Genomic DNA, 17,710 nt, shown 5'->3' with positions numbered 1-17,710 from the left:
ATAAGGCAAACTTTTCTCAGTAAGAAGTTTAATAACTTATCAAATACATATTATGAACATGTTTTTCAATTTTCTGTATTTTGTCAAAGGAAGGTAGAAGAGTTGATTGATAATCCTGATTGATCTTTTTAGCAATTCTAATATATAAACAACACTCATCATTTTTAATTGAAAAAAATTTAAATTTGAAATTAGGATTGCTAATGAATCACATTATGAGCTAGCAGCTGTTTTATGTTTTCCAAACACCTGTATTAATTTTCTGTGATCACTCAGTTTATATGCCATATATACCATGTTAGGCAAACATGATTTTTGCATAGTTTCCTTAGATATTTGTGGTATACTGAAGAAACAAGAAACTTAAGACATGATTCATGTTTAAAATAGAGACAAGCAAATATGTAAATTTTCAAAATATTCAAAGACTTTATGGATATTATGATTTAAGTCAGTTTAAGATACTGTGACACCTAATTGTTTCATAGAGATAAACAAAACTGATGATTCATCTCACTGTGGCATATAAAAAACTTTTACATAGTGTCTTCAATTCAACATTAGTCCTGACATGCAAATTTAAGATAATCTAATCTAAGTTCTCAAATTTTTAGATTTATGCTTCCTTTGGACAAAGAAAACAATCTCATTCCTTTTCTTAATGTAATTTGGAATTTCAAAATGAAAACATCATTATTAAAAGTAAATGTAAAGTATTTATAATTTAACAATTAGTTTTAGAAAAATTATATATGCTTCTACCTCTGTTGAGTAATGTGATGGATGGAAACAGGCAATAAAATGATTTGCCCGTATCAGACATCAATGTGAGACCCAAGGCCTAAACCCATAGAAATTTCCAGTACAGAAAGGGAAATCACTGATGTCAGGAAGCTGATGCTTTTCAGTACCATTGTTTATATCTACATCTTCTCAAGTGTGCCCTTCTTGAGGCCATATTTTTATTTTTGTTATTATCCCAGTATAATCCAGCACAAGTGAAACATCAACTAGTCTTCAGTGTTTATTCATCTTTTAATACAGAATATTTAGTAAATATTTCATGTTTCAGTGTTTTATTCATTGTTTGGATATTTAACTGAATAAATATTTCTGGAATATCTACCTAGTGAAACATATGTAAGGATATGAAAGATAGATTTTTAAAATCTAGTCAGAATTAATAAATGGGCTCCTTGCCTTTGTCAGAATTATTTTTCAGATAACACTTTTTCTTAACACATTTTCTTAAATTTTAAATGAACCTGTTCAAGTATGTCTGAATAATATTTTAATAATTTGTCAATTCACAATTACATATTTAATTTCCAAATATGCTACACATAACAAGTAAGCTTACATATTTTTCCTGAGGGAAGTGATAGTGAATAATCAGTCCAATGCTTCCTTTGCTTAAGGCGTTTAAATATTGCCATTTAAGAATAGCACTTATTAGCTTTGTTCACTTACTGGAAATTGGATAGAGCTGAATACTTAAAAGTCAGTTTTAGTCAAAACCCTTCTGCTGATATTCCCACTGCCTATAATTGCCAAATTAATAATGAATATGTGGACTTTGGAATTAAATGTCATTCCTTGCTTGCCTTAAGATTTTAAAATATTAAAAACAAAATAATCCTTTAAATTGTCAAAACGTGAGGACTATCATGACCAGGAAGAGGGGTGATTTTCTTCTCCCTACGTAGAAAATTTTTCTTAACAGAGTTTTCCATAAATTTAAGAAAGTTTTGTTTTGTTTTGTTTTTCAAAAAATCCATTTGGTGAAATGTCTTATATTACTTCTGTTTACTATGTCACTTCCAGCTTTTGAAACATTACTACCATTACATAGCTGTGGAACACAATGGTCTTGTAAATGAGCTTTGCTACAAAAGAAAATGAGACTCACTGGAAACTCGTCATGGTGCTGCCACTCTGAAAGATTGGTGGTATCACCACAGCCATTTAGAGATATTTCCACTCTTACAAAATGGAAATTGTGGAGTATGAGACCTAGTCTATTTGATTTCAGCCTTAATAGCTTTCAATATATGATAACATACATTTGGATAAAAAGTGGAAAAATATAGAACAACTTTCTGTGTATTTTACTCATGGCCACATTGATTACAGATGCTTAATTCATCTATCTAAATCTTGCAGAACATTCAAAATGTTTCTTAGGTAGACTATGTCTGAAATAACTGCCCTGTCTGCTGTTTCACATTTTGTTAGTACATACCATGTGCCAAGCTCTTTTCTTCCTTACATTGCTTTAGTATTTAAAAAAAAAAAAAAAAAAAATCTGTAAGTTCTGAGTCTCCTTATAGATGAGGCAGTTGAGGCCTTTTACAAATACCTCTCTTGTTCCACTTATATAAGTCATAATTTACTGAGCACGATGGTAAAATCCTTTAAAAATGTAGTAAACAGAACAGAGTGTGCATATGCAAAGGAGGAGATTGGGAAAAGCAAATTAGAGAGTCTATGCATTCTGTAGACAGTGAAAACTGGTTCAAGCAGAATGAATAAGAAAGTAATTAAAAAGGAAGCCACCGCTTATTGACTAAGGACAAACAGGAGAAATAAACATAAAAACCAGAAACTAACAGAGAGCAATTATGATGATAATGTTCCAAAAAAAATCTGAGTGAAGAAGAAGAGTAATACCAAACCCTTATGATAGTAAGTGTCAGGTGTGTAGTATGTACTGATACTAAAGTAAATGATGTTCAGTTATAACTTAATTTATAATTCTGGTTTCGTGATAGTCCTTTAAGGGAGGTGCTATTTTGATGTTCATCTTTACACATGAAGAAACAGATAAAGAGAGATTAGCTAATTCTCCAGGGTCACTCAGCTGATTGGGTAGTGGAAATTGGCTTTGGAACCAAGCAGTGTGGCATTATAGTCTTAGTTCCTAACAACTGCACTATACTGCCTCTCCAAAGGGTGAAATAACATATCCAGGAAAAAGCAAAATGCCAGAAATGAAAGAACACTGAGACACGGTGTTAAGAAACACTAAGATTTTTTAAAAGCCCTAGAAACATAGGCTTGGAAGGCCCAAAATGGAAACACTAAGGCATAGCCAAACACCCCAGATCTGGACAGTAATGACAGTCCATCTTTCAGGGTCCTAGAGGGAGTTAATCTGAAACCTGAGATGAGTATTTTTAAAAGTGAAACTTGAGATGAGTATTTCTAAAGTGAAAATTAGTAATTTATTAATAATAACTTATTAATATTTATATGTAGTTTATATGTACTAATCAAATTTGTATACATTCGACTGAAATTATATCAACTTATAATGTTCATCCAATACTCTTGATGGGCTGGTGATGATAATCAAGGACCTTGTAAACTACATAATGTAAATAAATTCACATATCAAATAGCTACTAATTTCCAGGACTGACCAAACTTGGACACAAGAACAGAGAGATGAACAAGTTTAATTAAATACTGTCATAAATGTTATATCTACTTACTTATTGTAATTATATATTGGCACCACAACCATGACTATAATTTATGTAATGCTATGATGCTATTATGAACCCTTAATAATTAGGCATCTTTATTATAATATTGGTTGGTACTAAAATGGAAAAATAGTGATATCAGATGGAAAAATGCATTCCTTATTCAATAAATTAAATCTTTTAAAGTATTCAATCAGTGGAAGAAAAACTGCAAACAAAAAATCTCAGTGGTGAGAACACTCATCTTTAGGATAAAAAGATAAACATAGGTTTCATTAATTTACTTTTGATTGATTGGAATAGTACACTGTGGTCATATGATGGTATTGTATATACTTGGGCCTTTGATAAAATAGTTTTTAACATGTAGACTCTTCTGTTTTGTTTCCATCTGATTACAGTTATGAACTGAGATTTAGGGGATAAATGAAGTGTTTAGTACTGGACTATTGTAATTGTTAATGACTATTATAATCCACAATATATTTTATTCTTTTTTTTAATTTCCCTGCACTGTTTCTCGTTAACATTGGCTAACAGTTTATCTTCATAAAACAGCATCATAAATATAAAGAAATGTTTAAAATACCACTATTAATCTGCACTGGTGCTATTATTATTTCATATTTGATTTTATAGCTTTATTGTTTCTTTTAAAATCCTTGCAATTTCATATATATATATATATAAATTTATATATATATATATAAATTTTTTTATTACCAAAAACGTGCTGGTAGAAATTTCTGTATTTAGCAAATTTTGATTTGATTTAGAGGCTTTTTCATTATTCTTCTATATCATCAAACCAGAGTGACCTGGTTAATAATTCACAGTTTGTTTTTTATAAAATACCTAAAACATATTTATCCTTTGAAAAAGTAATATTCCCTATGAGAAAATATTATTTTGAAATATACCTCTTTAGTAAATTAGAATGCTGTTATTTTTTCTTTTTTAGTTTATGATAGATACAGATTTCTAGATATAAGCAAATGCTGTAATAAACTGCAGTGTCACCTTTATCTGAGGAATTGTCTGATTTTAGAAGTCTGTGCATTCTGTTAATGAACTACACATACCTGACTAGCTGGTTTGTACTTGAACTTATCATCCACTTATGGTTCCATATGCCTGGATTATCAACAGGAGGAAACAGATATATACTTGTAGTACCCACTGTGGTTAACCTCTAACAAAACCTCTAAACAAAATCTTTCTCTGCAAAATTGTAGATTTTGGAAAAGAAGAAAGTTTTGGTCAATAAAGTATTCAAAAACCAAATCAATACATTCAATAAATTAATCTCCTCATGCTGAGAATTAGACATAAATTTAGTTCTTTAACATTAGGGATTTTATTGTCTTGGGAAACTGTGGCTGTTACGGAAAAAACACTGAGTTGAAGTAAATGAAGCTGAAAGTAGTGAGGAACTCCAATGGTGAAAATTGCTAAACGATTCAGTAACGTCTTTTCTAAAGGAAAAATTGTGATCTGTTAGTTTAGTATGAACTGGAAAAACTTGTATAAGAAGATTTTCTACTTCATGCAAGTCTTCCAAGATGATAAAAGCCAGTATTTTGGAGAAATTGAAAGGTCTTTTTAAAAAAATAAATAATGAGTCAAGAATTAAGAGCACTTGACTTCTAAATCATAGTATTGACACAGTCTTGCCAAACAGTTTTGAAATGCTGATACATTAAAAATGTAGTTTTCATTTGCAATTTGTAAATGTATTGTTTCACAACTTGTAACAACATACTCCTGTGTCCCCAGACAACCTAATTTGTATAAACTTTCTTTAACCTAAAATTATATGATATTACAAAATTTTTTCTCAGTATTAAGAAGTTGACCCAATGATGTTCTTTAACAGATTTCCCTTTCATATAGGCAAGTAAATAGGACCACATGTATAAGTCTTTGCACTAAGTGAAAGATATTGTTAAGTAATTTTATATGAAAATGTATATTTTATATTACATTAGATTTGTTTCTTCTATTCAGGGTGACAGTTGTATCTGAGTTCTTTTCAAGCTATTATTTGTATAGTCCTTATAGTGGAACCTTATCCTGAAGTGTTCAGTATTATCTACTTTGGTTTACATTTTCTAATGCACTAATTTAATTGCCAATATGAACTTAGAAACAATAGAATTCTTTGAAAAAATAATCAAATTATAATATAGATATATTTATTTGTAGATTTGCTAAATTTATTTAGACTTGCATACCTAACACTTATATAAAACAAGATTGGTTCTTGTTTTGAACACCTGTCCCTTCTCATTAAAGAGTTACCTGCGTCTCTCTGGACAAGAAGATGCAAGGCAAATTCTTGGTTCTGGTCATGTTTATCTTTCTGACTTGTCCCCTCTCCTTTGCCAAGATTCTATTCTCAAAGGCCTCTTTGTCCTCCATATGCTGGCTATTATCTTCTCTACTTAGAAGCACATTGGTTTTAGGGACTCTTAGACTTGCCCCGTGACTGATTCATTGTCCAGTTTGTGTATTGCAAGAGCTTACTCGGCTAACTACAAAGAGTCCCTTGTCACTGCCCTTGCTTCTTATTGTTTTTTTCTCCTCAGCGCTACTTTGCTGTAATCTATAGTGAGTAAAGTCCTGAACTTCTGTTTAATGACTCCTGGACTACCACATCGCCCATTAGTTTCTGAATTCCTCCTTTGTGGTGGGTGGTTTTATACACACATGCACATAGACTTTAATATTTATGTTTATGTTTGTATGTACTTGAACCCCCATGCCTGTGATTTCAAAGCTTTATAGCTTTCCTACAGTGATACTGGGGTTGGGGGAAGCTCTTCCTTTCCCTAAGAAATAAAGACAAATACTTTCTGCATGTTATTTTTCTGTTCCTATTTCAAACCTCAAAATGCTTCAACTTAGATCAAAAGTCTTTGTCACCACTCCTTTGTGAAAATTATTTCCGATAAAGTTTTATTTAAAATGGGGTAAAGTCATGGAGGGAAGGAAGCAATATTAAAAGGCCTTTTAATATTAATATTAGTTAAGACCTTAACTAGTAGTTGATTATTTAGGCAGAAGACATGTGTTTTCTGATAGAAAGAGATAAGTAATAGTGTATAAACATCACAGGATATTGGCCACTCTTGTATATTTTGAGTTTGCAAGATGAGTTTGTTTAGAGGAGCCATATTCAGAACTACTGAGTCACCCCGCTTAGGGAAATTACCAAGATAGATTATATTAGATTAATTGCACCAAACAGATTAAACTGCTCAGTGTATCTGATAGTTCTTACTTTTCCAGTACAAAACAAATGGCAGGTTGTTTCTCACAGAGAAAATAACCATCAATATTTGTGTCATATCAGGTTGCTAACAGATATGAATAGTAATGCTCCCGAAAAATAAACTTATGTTTTATTTCAATATCTTTAATGTGTTCATTTTGTTAAATGCTATAACTCTCTACATTTCTGACATAAGTATATACAGTTCTGTTAATAATTGGCTGAAGACATAATAAAATTTTTGGAAGATGCAGCCAGATGGATGGATATTTTCTTAGAGCGCTAGGAGTGTTTTAAATACTTGTATTGTGCATGTATGTTTTTGATGCTTTTTAAACATCATAAGCATTTGGGTACCCTACCTACCAGTGTTCTAATTAGGAATGGGAAGCAAATAATGGGAAGCCAGGAGGATGTGGGAAGCATTTAAGTGTGAGCTTGCCTTAAGGGCAAAACATTTGTCAGAGCCTGATTGTTTAAGAAGTGCTGTCAAGGCCAAGTAAAGTAGATAAAAAAAGGACCTAGCCTGCTGAAGATTTGGGGACCCTGAGCAACCAAGCAGACAGCTTGTATCATCAAGTGGCATTGGCATATTGTGCTGCTCTTTGGACACCAGTATCTTGGGTAACCAAGAAGATGGAGGAGGGGACCAATAGTGAGTGAATATTATAGCCAGGCAAGCCTTTACTCTGTGTGATGTCATGGGCCCATCCTTTTGGGCACCTCCTGGATACTTCAGTATGGTGACCACTTTCTTCCTGAAATTTGATATCAAAACGGTGAATGAGATAATAGGAATTAAGGATAAATCCCTTATCTTACAGCTGAAATATCCAAGGCCTGAACAATAAATACAATGAAATGCCCAAAGACATGTGGTATTATCACCCTTCTTAGGTTCATCCCTCTTTCCTAGATGCCATCAGTCACTTATGATTCTTTCATATAATAGTGAAGTCCTAATCTCACAGCGACCTAGAATGAGCAATGAAAGAGGTTGCCTTTCCAATGTTCATCTCCTCCACACATAGCCCCTGTGAGGAGGACCATACTAGTGTGCAGAATGAAGGCTGTGTGTGCTATGAGAGGCTCAAAAGCATAGGTGTATTTAGTCATACTGAATAGATAAGGATAGATCCAGGAGCTTGTTAGTGAATCTGCATCTCTGGAGATTCTGATTCAGGGCCCAGAAATCTGTAATTTCGAAACCTCTCCCAGTGGTTCTGATGTAGAATTAGGTGGGAAAATAACCGTAAGATGTGTGGAGGTTCCACATTCTACCCCAGACTTGCTGCACACTGTGTTGAAACCTGTGACTTACAGGCTTAAAATCAGCACAATCTCAGATAAGTTGAAGGCCTTTGGTTTCCATCAAAGCAAACTCCACAAACTTGTCAATTTCTGTCAATCCCAAGGGCATCTCAAAATCTTTGCCCTCTTAGTTAAGGATTTTCAAATTAAGCATGGCGTAGGCCCAGCAGAAGAATGCTAGCACGGCAGGTGTTTCTTGTGTGCCTCCTGGGCACACAAGTGTCTAGGCACTGGGGATATGGCGGACAAGACTGACAAGTTATCGAGCTTAGCAGTGGTTGTATTTCAGTGGGAAAAATCAGAGAAGAAACAAGCATGCAGATAAATCAACTAGATAATGCTGATTGTGGCATAATTACTGTGAAGAAAGTAAAGGATGATAGTGGAGAGAGTTTGCACCTTTATATAGGATGGTCAAGAAAGACCTTACTGAGCATGTGATGTGTATCTGAGACCTTATGGATGAAAGGAAGGCAGCCTATGAAAATTCGAGGAAGAAAATACCTCCATTTTTTCATTATGTTTTATTTTGAGTTACTGTTTTATTGGGCTTTGAATTTTTCTGTGATTATGTATGCACGTCATTTTCCTTTACTGAACATTATGATAGGTGGTCTTTCTATAAAAGACCTATGACAATTCTAAGGTAAAGTCAGTGACAGTGTGATGATCAGATGTGTAACTAGATTTCAGGGTATTTTGTTTTCCATGCAGAGTTTACAGCAATTACTCTTTTGTATTTTATATCATCAAGCCAAAATCCAATTATTGCAGTGATCTTGTAAATCATTGAGATTATCTCTTATCACAAAGTTATTATAGACCAGGAAGAAGAGATTAATTTTGTTTTTAGAAAACTGAATTCATGATAATGTGCTTCTATACTTCAGCAAAAGAAAAAAAATACCCTCATAATGCTTGCATTGTCTAGAGACATTTTTTTTTCATTCTAGCTGCCAGATTATGCTTCAATTGTATGTTAGTTGCTATAACTGCTTAATGCCTACCCCGCAGTTTACAACCTAAATTAATGTCTTGGTATTTATGTCATTTACATAATACAGAGGTAAAAAGCAATTATCCTTGAATCTTCTGACATGGCCAGGAATTAAAATGGAAGGATAAAAAGGATATAAGAAGCTAGAAGGGGGAGAGAAAGGAAGAAGATGCTTTAGAATGTCTCCAAAATGCCTTCCACTCCTTATTCCCCCCATCTCCAAGCACCAGAATTCTATTCTGTCTGGGACCTTGACATTTTAAATACAGCCATTTTGAAATGCCACTTTGATACAGCATTTGTTAAAGTCTTATTAGACTCCAGAAACTCTTCTAAGCCTGTTATGATATTAACACGTTTAATTCTTACAATAGCCCAATAAGGTCAGGTACCAGTATCACCCCCATTTTATAGATAAATACATTTAAAGCTCAGAGAAATTGAGTGAATTGTCCAAGTTCACTCAGATAGTAAGTAATACAGCAAGGGTTGGAGCCTGGGTAGTGTGGATCCAGAGACCAAGCCTTTAAATGATACCCCACACTGCCTCTAATACCTTTGATTAACCATTTTGTCTTGGGGATGTTTTAATACCAGCCTAAAATATGACTGTTAAACTTGCCGTAGAAATTCCTACTAATATCTGAAGACTGTGTCTTTGCTCCTCACTTGGCTTCCTGTTTTCCCTGAGCTTTACTTACAAGTGTTTAACCCTCACCTCTCTGTTGGGCAACAAGGAGAGGGAGAGAGCCAGTAGCAAGACATGGGCTTTACAAAGTGTCAGCGTCACACCTATTGACATGTGAAGGGCTGCATAAAATTAGTTGCAAGGAAATGTCTTGCTTCATATTTTGTTCCCTTGAAGTTCCTTCCTTCAACTTCCAAACCTAATGGAGAGCACGTGAAGGCATGGTTTCCAGCCATATGTTTTCTGTTTTGTAATTTTTGGTTTGAAACATGTCATATGTATGACAGATAAAAAGGTTCCTACAATTTGAGAGAAAGTGGTGCTTGTGATAAGTAATCCATACCAACTATAATTTTAATAGATACATAGGTAGAAGAGTAATTATATTATTACTTGTTAGCTAATAAGCTTTATCTTTGCCATGTAAAAATTCGGTAACAAAAATGTGCTAATTAAGATTTTAAGATGGATATTTTTAAAATTATTATGCTCATATCATATTATATATACGTACATATATAAAAATACATAAAAGTTTTAAGAAGTGTTTTACTATTTATGTTAGTTTTCACAGCTCCAAATATAGCTGTGAAAGTCCCCAGAGCAGGTACTGGCTTCCATGTCTGGCAGTGCTTGGACCATCTCATCCAGTGTTCTTTATTTCCCCTTGGGTTAGATATCACATATGATTATAAGAAAGCACATGATATGTCTCTCACAAACCAACTTCTTAATGCCTCAGAATATGGATTTATTTGCTCAGCTCTAAGAATAAAAAAATTATTTATAAACTGTCTTTTAAAACATATTTTTTCAAAAATGGGAGAATATGTTTCTGATGTTTCTACTGTGTATCTCATGCTTAAGAGAGGGAAGAAGCTATATGATTGGAGTCTACCAAAGGGATGCATTAGTAGTTAAAGCTCCTTGTTATTTACATCAATTTTGTTGGTATTTAAGATTACCAAGTGCAGACATTCTAAAATGGAATCCACCTGTACCTGCTTCATGCTTATAGTGCTGTGGTTCTTAGTAGCTAATTCTTGATAGTAAAGACAGGAATTTATAGCATGTAACATTTTTATTTCATTGTTTTATAATTATTTCATCATTGAACCCACTTGACTCTTTTTTCCTATGATCTGTTTTGTCAAGTAAGGAAATAAAATTTAAAACATTTTAATAACTTGCTTGTAATTGCAGGATATAATGTGTTAAGATCTACTTTTGGCCTCCTGATTTCTTATTCACGAATGCATTCATTCTATGTACCTCTTAGTGTTGCAAAAGCAGCCACATCATGTTCACCATTCAAGCACAAAATTTTAAAAATATTACACAATATATATACACATACACACATATATATTAATATAAATATATAAAAATATCAAAGATACCATAATGTGGTGGCTGACAGAAAAAGCTTTGGATCAGGTGAATCTGAATTTAAGCCCTGGGTCATTTATTTTTAGCAGTGACCCTACCAAGCCACATAACTTCTCTAAGCTATATTATTTCCTTATCTGTGTAATAGAGATAAAAATATTATTTTTAAAGTTCTGAAAGTAGAAATGAAATAAGTACTAAATAAGTGGGTTTTCAAAAGAGACAAAATAGCTCTTCCAAGAAACTTGGTTTAAAAGAGAAAGTGAGAATGTTAAGAAATACCAATTCCCAGTAATTTTTTGTACACAAAAAATGTTTCACAGCTTTTAATACTTGTAGTTTTTTTTCACTTTAACATTTTTTTAAAATGCTCCTTTATAATTTAAGTTTGGGTTTTTTTTTTTTTCCTTTCTTAGTGGTACGTAAACTAATGATGTGTCTTACAATGGATAACATTTTAGATTCATTGAAATGCAGGTTTTATGATACATATCCACATTTCTTTCTCTTCAGGAGGCAGTAATGTTTAGTGGCCATGTATTCAGACCTCAGTTGTACATAGATTATGCCAAATTCCTGAACCATTCTTTGGTGTCATCTCTTACCTGCAAAATGAAAACATATTTCTTGGCATTATTAGGGTTAAATTTAAAAATGTGTATAAACATCCTGGCAGTGTCTCATACGGAATTTTTAAGTGCACAATGATAGCTATTATTGTTATTCTCTCCTTTTTTTTTTTTTTTTAAGTTAATCTATATACTAGTAGACTCAGACATTAGAGCCAGGTTTGCCACTAATTAACTTTGGAAACTTGAGCAAAATACTTAGCTTTTCTGTCTTATTTCTTGTTCCGCAAAAGAATGTTTTGGCCTAGATAAACTTGAAATTAATTCTGGCTCTAAAATTTTGTGATTTTATTATTTAATTCAAAGTCCTAATATAATATGACCATAAAATGAATTTTGTTTCTTTCAGTTTGTGGGGACATTCATGGACAATTCTTTGACTTGATGAAGCTCTTTGAAGTCGGGGGATCTCCTGCCAACACTCGCTACCTCTTCTTAGGGGACTATGTTGACAGAGGGTACTTCAGTATCGAAGTAAGTCTACATCATGTCTTCTTTGCTGTTCAGTTATGGATCAACAGTATCTCAAAAAAATAAAAGCAATAAATGTTATTGCCTTATGGAAACCTCTAACAATGAAATTTAATTCACGTAATTCATAGGGTATTACATATTCTATTTTCAGTTGATTCCCATGTGTTTTTTGTTTGTTTGTTTTTGAAATGGAGTCTCACTCTGTCACCCAGGCTGGAGTGCAGTGGCATGATCTCTGCTCACTACTACCTCCGCCTGCTGGGTTCAAGCCATTTTCCTGCCTCAACCTCCTGAGTAGCTGGGATCACAGGCGCCCACCACCACACCCAGTTAATTTTTGTATTTTTAGTAGAGATAGAGTTTCACCATGTTGGCCAGGGTAATCTCACACTCCTGACCTCAGATGATCCGCCCAACTCGGCCTCCCAAAGTGCTGGGATTACAGGTGTGAGCCACCATGCCCAGCTTGATTCCCATATTTTTTAATAGAGATGCAAAAAAAAAAATGGTAAATAGTAAGATTTTGCCTTTTGTACATTTTACATATTTGCAAATTTGCAAAAATTACGTCTTGTTTTATAGTAAATAATTCCATTTTCCATTGAAAGAACTAATCAATGTTGATCAAATAAGCAGGAATGTATTTTCATGTTTATGCCTTATAATTGTGAGACAGTAACTTACGTTTGTAAATTGGTAGCAAACTGCCTGTGTCTCTGTCTGTGATTGTGTATGTGTGAGTACACTTACAGCTGCTATGTTTTGTCTTTTTTGGCACCTGTCATCTAACTAGGGTAATTTGTCAAACTCATTAATTAAAACAAAACAGATAACCTTTAAGTAGAGGTTCTTCCACAGCCTCCCATCTGCATCTGCTTTAGGTAAGTAAAACTACATTCAAAATAAAGGCAGAGACCTTGTTTTATTCATATTTTTGTTCTTCCTGGTGCCTAACATGGTGTATTAATAAATAATTTATTGAAAGAAATGGTTTGAAATTGAGTAAGTTTTAAAGAATCAGACCTCATGTATAGTATCTGACATGTGCTATCAAAAAAGATCATTAAAAAGGAAAATGATTACTCTTAATTAGAGAGAAATCAACATTATAATCTCACACCAACATCATATATTCATAATAATCGTAGAAAAATATCCTGTGTTTCCAAATTTTTATTACAGTGTTTTATTTACTAAAGGGATGTATAATGTTGAAAAACGTGTCATCCTTAAACAGCTTTTGTTTATAAAATTGTATCAGTTTTATTTTTCGGTTATTTAATTCACCTTTAGTCACTGACTACACGCGGACACAGAAAGTTTATATAGACATATATGTATTTCCACCAGCATAATAATCCCGTCTGCATTTAAAGATGACAGATTTCTTAATTATTCCTGGTGATGATGAGGGAAGAAGGAGTGGTGATGGTATATAAATCTCAAAAGACAAGATAAATTCTTGGTATTTCCTCCATTTGATAAACAAGTATATAAAATGTATATGCACTATGAATAGGACTGCGAGGAATTTAAAGAAATGTAACATACATTCTTGCTCTCTAGAAACCTAAATCTACGTTGCAAAACAGAACCATAAAAATCTGTATAGAATCAGAAGCCTGGAATAGGTGATTATCCAGGGTTCAGTTATTTAAATGGATGATTAAAACCTTGTGATAAAGGAGATACAAAATAATAAGTGTGATTGGATTAGAGAAAAGAGAGAGAATATTGAGAGCACACATGTTTGGGGAAGACTGAATCAAAGAACAAGTAAGATTTAGCTAGGAAGGAAATTAAAGTGAGCGAAAGTACAGAGGAAGAAATAGTGAACTCTGCTAACATTGTTTTTTGTTCTTGGGGCCAGCCTGATCAGCTTAACTAGTGGAAAAGCAATTGAGTACTAATTTTGTAAGACCTTTATATCACATTAGGACTGGTATCTGCCAGGATTAACAACAAAACAAAACCCCTACATAATGGTGGTTTGGACAAGATAGAAGTTTTTCTGTGTGAAAAGCCCATAGACAGCAAGCCAACACTGGTGTGGCACAGCATGGTGACAGGGCCTAGGCTCCATCTGCTTTCTTGCTCTGATTTTCATGGCCTTGTTCCAAAGACAGCCTAGTGACCCAAGTTGGCTACATCAGCTTCAACCATCATTTCTCCACATAATACTCAACAAAGAGGAAAGGGAGAATGAGAAGGGTATACACATACCCTGTTTAAGGATGTTTCCCAGAAGTGGCCCAATTCCTTCAACTTGTATCCCATGAGCCACAATTTACTGATATGGCCATAAGATTCCATATGTGGCCAGGTTTAAGGAAGACTGTGGTAGGCAATAAACAGCAATGGAAGGACAAGGATTTCTGTTCTTCTCCTTGAAAATTAGGGTTATGTAGAATTTTTTTTCTTTCTTTCTTTCTTTCTTTTTTTTTTTTTTTAATGAGACAGAGTCTCCCTCTGTCACCCAGGCTACAATGCAGTGGCACAGTCATAGCTCACTGTAGCTTCAGTCTCTGCAGTGGTACAGTCACAGCTGACTGCAGCTGCAATCTCCCTGTCTCAAGTGATCCTCCCGCCTCAGCCTCCCAAGTAGCTGGGACCACAGGCATACACCACCATGTCCAGTTAATTTTTATTTTTTGTAGAGACAGGGTCTTACTAAGTTGCTCAGGCTGGCCTCCATCTCCTGAGCTCCAGTAGTTCTCCCACCCCGACCTCCCAAAGTGCTCAAATTGCAAAGTGTGTAAGCCTCTAATCTGGCCTGGGTTACGTAGAATCCAAGTGAACATTTTAAAAATTGTTTTAGTAACTCTTAAATTCATCTTATTCATTTAACGTTTGTAGCACTCATAATAAAGTTTTTGAGGATGAATGAAATAGGCATTCTACTTTCTTTGAAGCTTGCATTCTGAGTGAGGAAATCCCGAGACTATCATGTTGGAGTGATTATTTTTGTCAGTCAAATGATGTTGTGCTACGTTGGAATTTATTTTTTATTGTAACATTTGTGATTTTTCACAACTTCCTGTCTTTCCAAAGGTAATCAAAGGCAACAACACTTGCTTATTAATTTTTTAATATGGTACTACATCATGTGTGGCTTGAGTAACAGTTGGCATAGTTGGACTTTCCTTCTTTGTCCCACCAACTCCATCTTTGGAAAATATTCTTTAATCTTATTGTTCTTTATTTACCTTTTTTTGTTTGTTTGTTTTCGTTTTTTTTTTTTTTTTTTTACTTGAAGAGTGCAAGCTTCTGAATCTCTGTCCTCAAACCACCTGAAATTTTCTAAACTTTTTTTAATTAGAGCATTTTAGAATTTTTTTTTTTTTTTTTTTTAAGTAAAGATGTTGCCGGGCCTGGTGGCTCACACCTGTAATCCCAGCACTTTGGGAGGCTGAGGCAGGCGGATCACGAGGTCAAGAGATCCAGACCATCCTAGACAACATGGTGAAACCCCATCTCTACTAAAAATACAAAAGTAAGCTGGGCGTGGTGGCATGCACCTGTAGCCCCACCTACTCAGAAGGCTGTGGCAGGAGAACTGCTTGAACCCAAGAGGCAGAGGTTGCAGTGAGCCAAGATCGCGCCATTGCACTCCAGCCTGGCGACAGAGCAAGACTCCATCTAAAAAAGAAAAAGAAGATATCAAGTAGCAATAATCACTAATTTGTTCCTCAGCATTTTTTAAAAGTCTACAATTAATCTAGATATTTGAACTATGAAATTTGCTGTGTTTTGTTTAGTGTGTTCCTTTTGAAATTCAAGCAAAGGATCAAACTGGATGTTGGTGACATATCAAGTGTAGGAATTATGGGGTATTTAAAAGTTCTAAGTTGCATGTATTGGAGTCCTCATGTTCAAAAACAGCTCTTTAATTAAACTTCAAGAGTCTGAGAGTACAACCCAGGGACTTTCCACATACATACAAAAATGACAAAATGGCTTGTATGTGAAATGTTCCATTTTAATTAGACTGTGACTTTTCAGGGGCTTTGGAATGGCTCATTGATACCGTATGTAAAACAGCATGGACATTTTTATAAAATGTACCTACTGAAAATACTTTAAGGATTTTTTATTGTGGATTAAAGAAACTGACATTGTTAGCATGTTGTAAATGCTATTGTTTCATGGTTTAAATGACCTCATTTATTCCTGACAGCTTTGGAAGGAACATGTAAATATGTTTCTTTTATGAGTGTAGAAACTGAGGCTCAGGGGTCACACGTGGTAAATGGCAGTGCTGAGACTCAAAGCCTGTGTTCTTCCATTAACGCCAGGCTTTTGCCATAGTATATTCATTACATGTACCACAAAGCACCACACACACACACACAAAAATCAGTAATGCAGAAACTGGTACACACTATTATATTCACCCATGCTTGTACAAACATGTACACACAGCCTTCTCCCTGTCTATCTAATCTGAAGATCAAAGCATTAAATATAAAATGTTTTCTGTGAGTATGATACTGTTGGTTTAAGAAAAATCCTAAAATAAGAGCTCAGTTTTCCAGTGTGTATTATCCTAACAGGCTTCAAAAGGATCTCAATTCATCTCAATAATTCAGGGCTCCACTGCAGGTATTCTCCTTTGGCTATCCCCTGGGCAAAGGGGAGCACTTCAGTTTAATTTTTACCGAGTCAGCTTTGAAGGGTAATTTCAGATTTCAAACAGTCTCTGCTGGGTATATTTATAAGCACTAGGTAATGTGCTCTGGGCAGTACATAGAGCTCATTTTATGCATTACCCCCACCCCAGTCTTCTCCTTTTGCCAAAATTAGAAATCGTTTCCCACAAAGTTAGCCCAAATAAGACAAGCAAGCTTTTGAGTAGTGATGAAAGAGGTGATTTTGTTTTGAGTAATAATTTGTCTTACACCAAATACTGCTCTTTCCGATGATTGCGTTATACTACCTAATCTCTTTGATCAAGCATATGTGTATATATAAGTCTATGCTGAGTAGTTTTTCTGAGAACACAAGGAAAAACTTAGAATTGCAAACAGGCACGCACAGCTGTTTCCTTCTATTCACTTCCTCAAACTCCCTTTCTAGCCATTTTGCACTACACTGCCTTGAGCTTAGAAGTGAGCTGGCTTCTCAACTTAGATCCAGATCTCAACTCCAGGCCTCAAGCAGGTTTAAGTGTGAAGAGTTGTGGTTATTAGCTGTGAATTCATAGACCAGAATGAACCACAGCAAACCATACAATGTTCCATGCTTCTGCCTGAGAATAACAAGCAAGTGGCACCACAAGAGATGTTAGGCGATAGAGTAATGCCACAGACTTGAGGAAGAAATTGCCTGGCTGTCCCCCTGTAGCCTTTATGGTGCATTGCTCTTCCACTGCTGCCTATCTACGTACCTGTCAGACCAGGCAAGTGATGTCTTAGAAGAGCTACATTTGACATTTCAAGAGTTTGGTTCTTTTCCCAACTG

The 17,710-nt window shown here is 34.4% G+C and overlaps 1 protein-coding gene across 12 annotated transcripts in view; it reads left to right on the top strand.

The window, feature by feature from the left end:
- The window catches only part of PPP3CA (protein phosphatase 3 catalytic subunit alpha), a 331,315-nt gene that overhangs the window by 232,790 nt on the left and 80,815 nt on the right, over positions 1 to 17,710 (top strand). For all 12 annotated transcript variants that reach the window (XM_074040210.1, XM_015450692.4, XM_074040211.1 and 9 more), the window contains one exon: positions 12,126 to 12,250. In XM_074040210.1, the coding sequence (XP_073896311.1) occupies positions 12,126 to 12,250 (125 nt within the window). The remainder of the gene's footprint in view (positions 1 to 12,125; positions 12,251 to 17,710) is intronic.

Source organism: Macaca fascicularis, chromosome 5, assembly GCF_037993035.2.
Source record: "Macaca fascicularis isolate 582-1 chromosome 5, T2T-MFA8v1.1".
Classification (NCBI taxonomy): domain Eukaryota; kingdom Metazoa; phylum Chordata; class Mammalia; order Primates; family Cercopithecidae; genus Macaca; species Macaca fascicularis.
The sequence above is the reverse complement of the archived record's forward strand: the minus strand, read 5'-3'. Positions and strand labels throughout refer to the sequence as shown.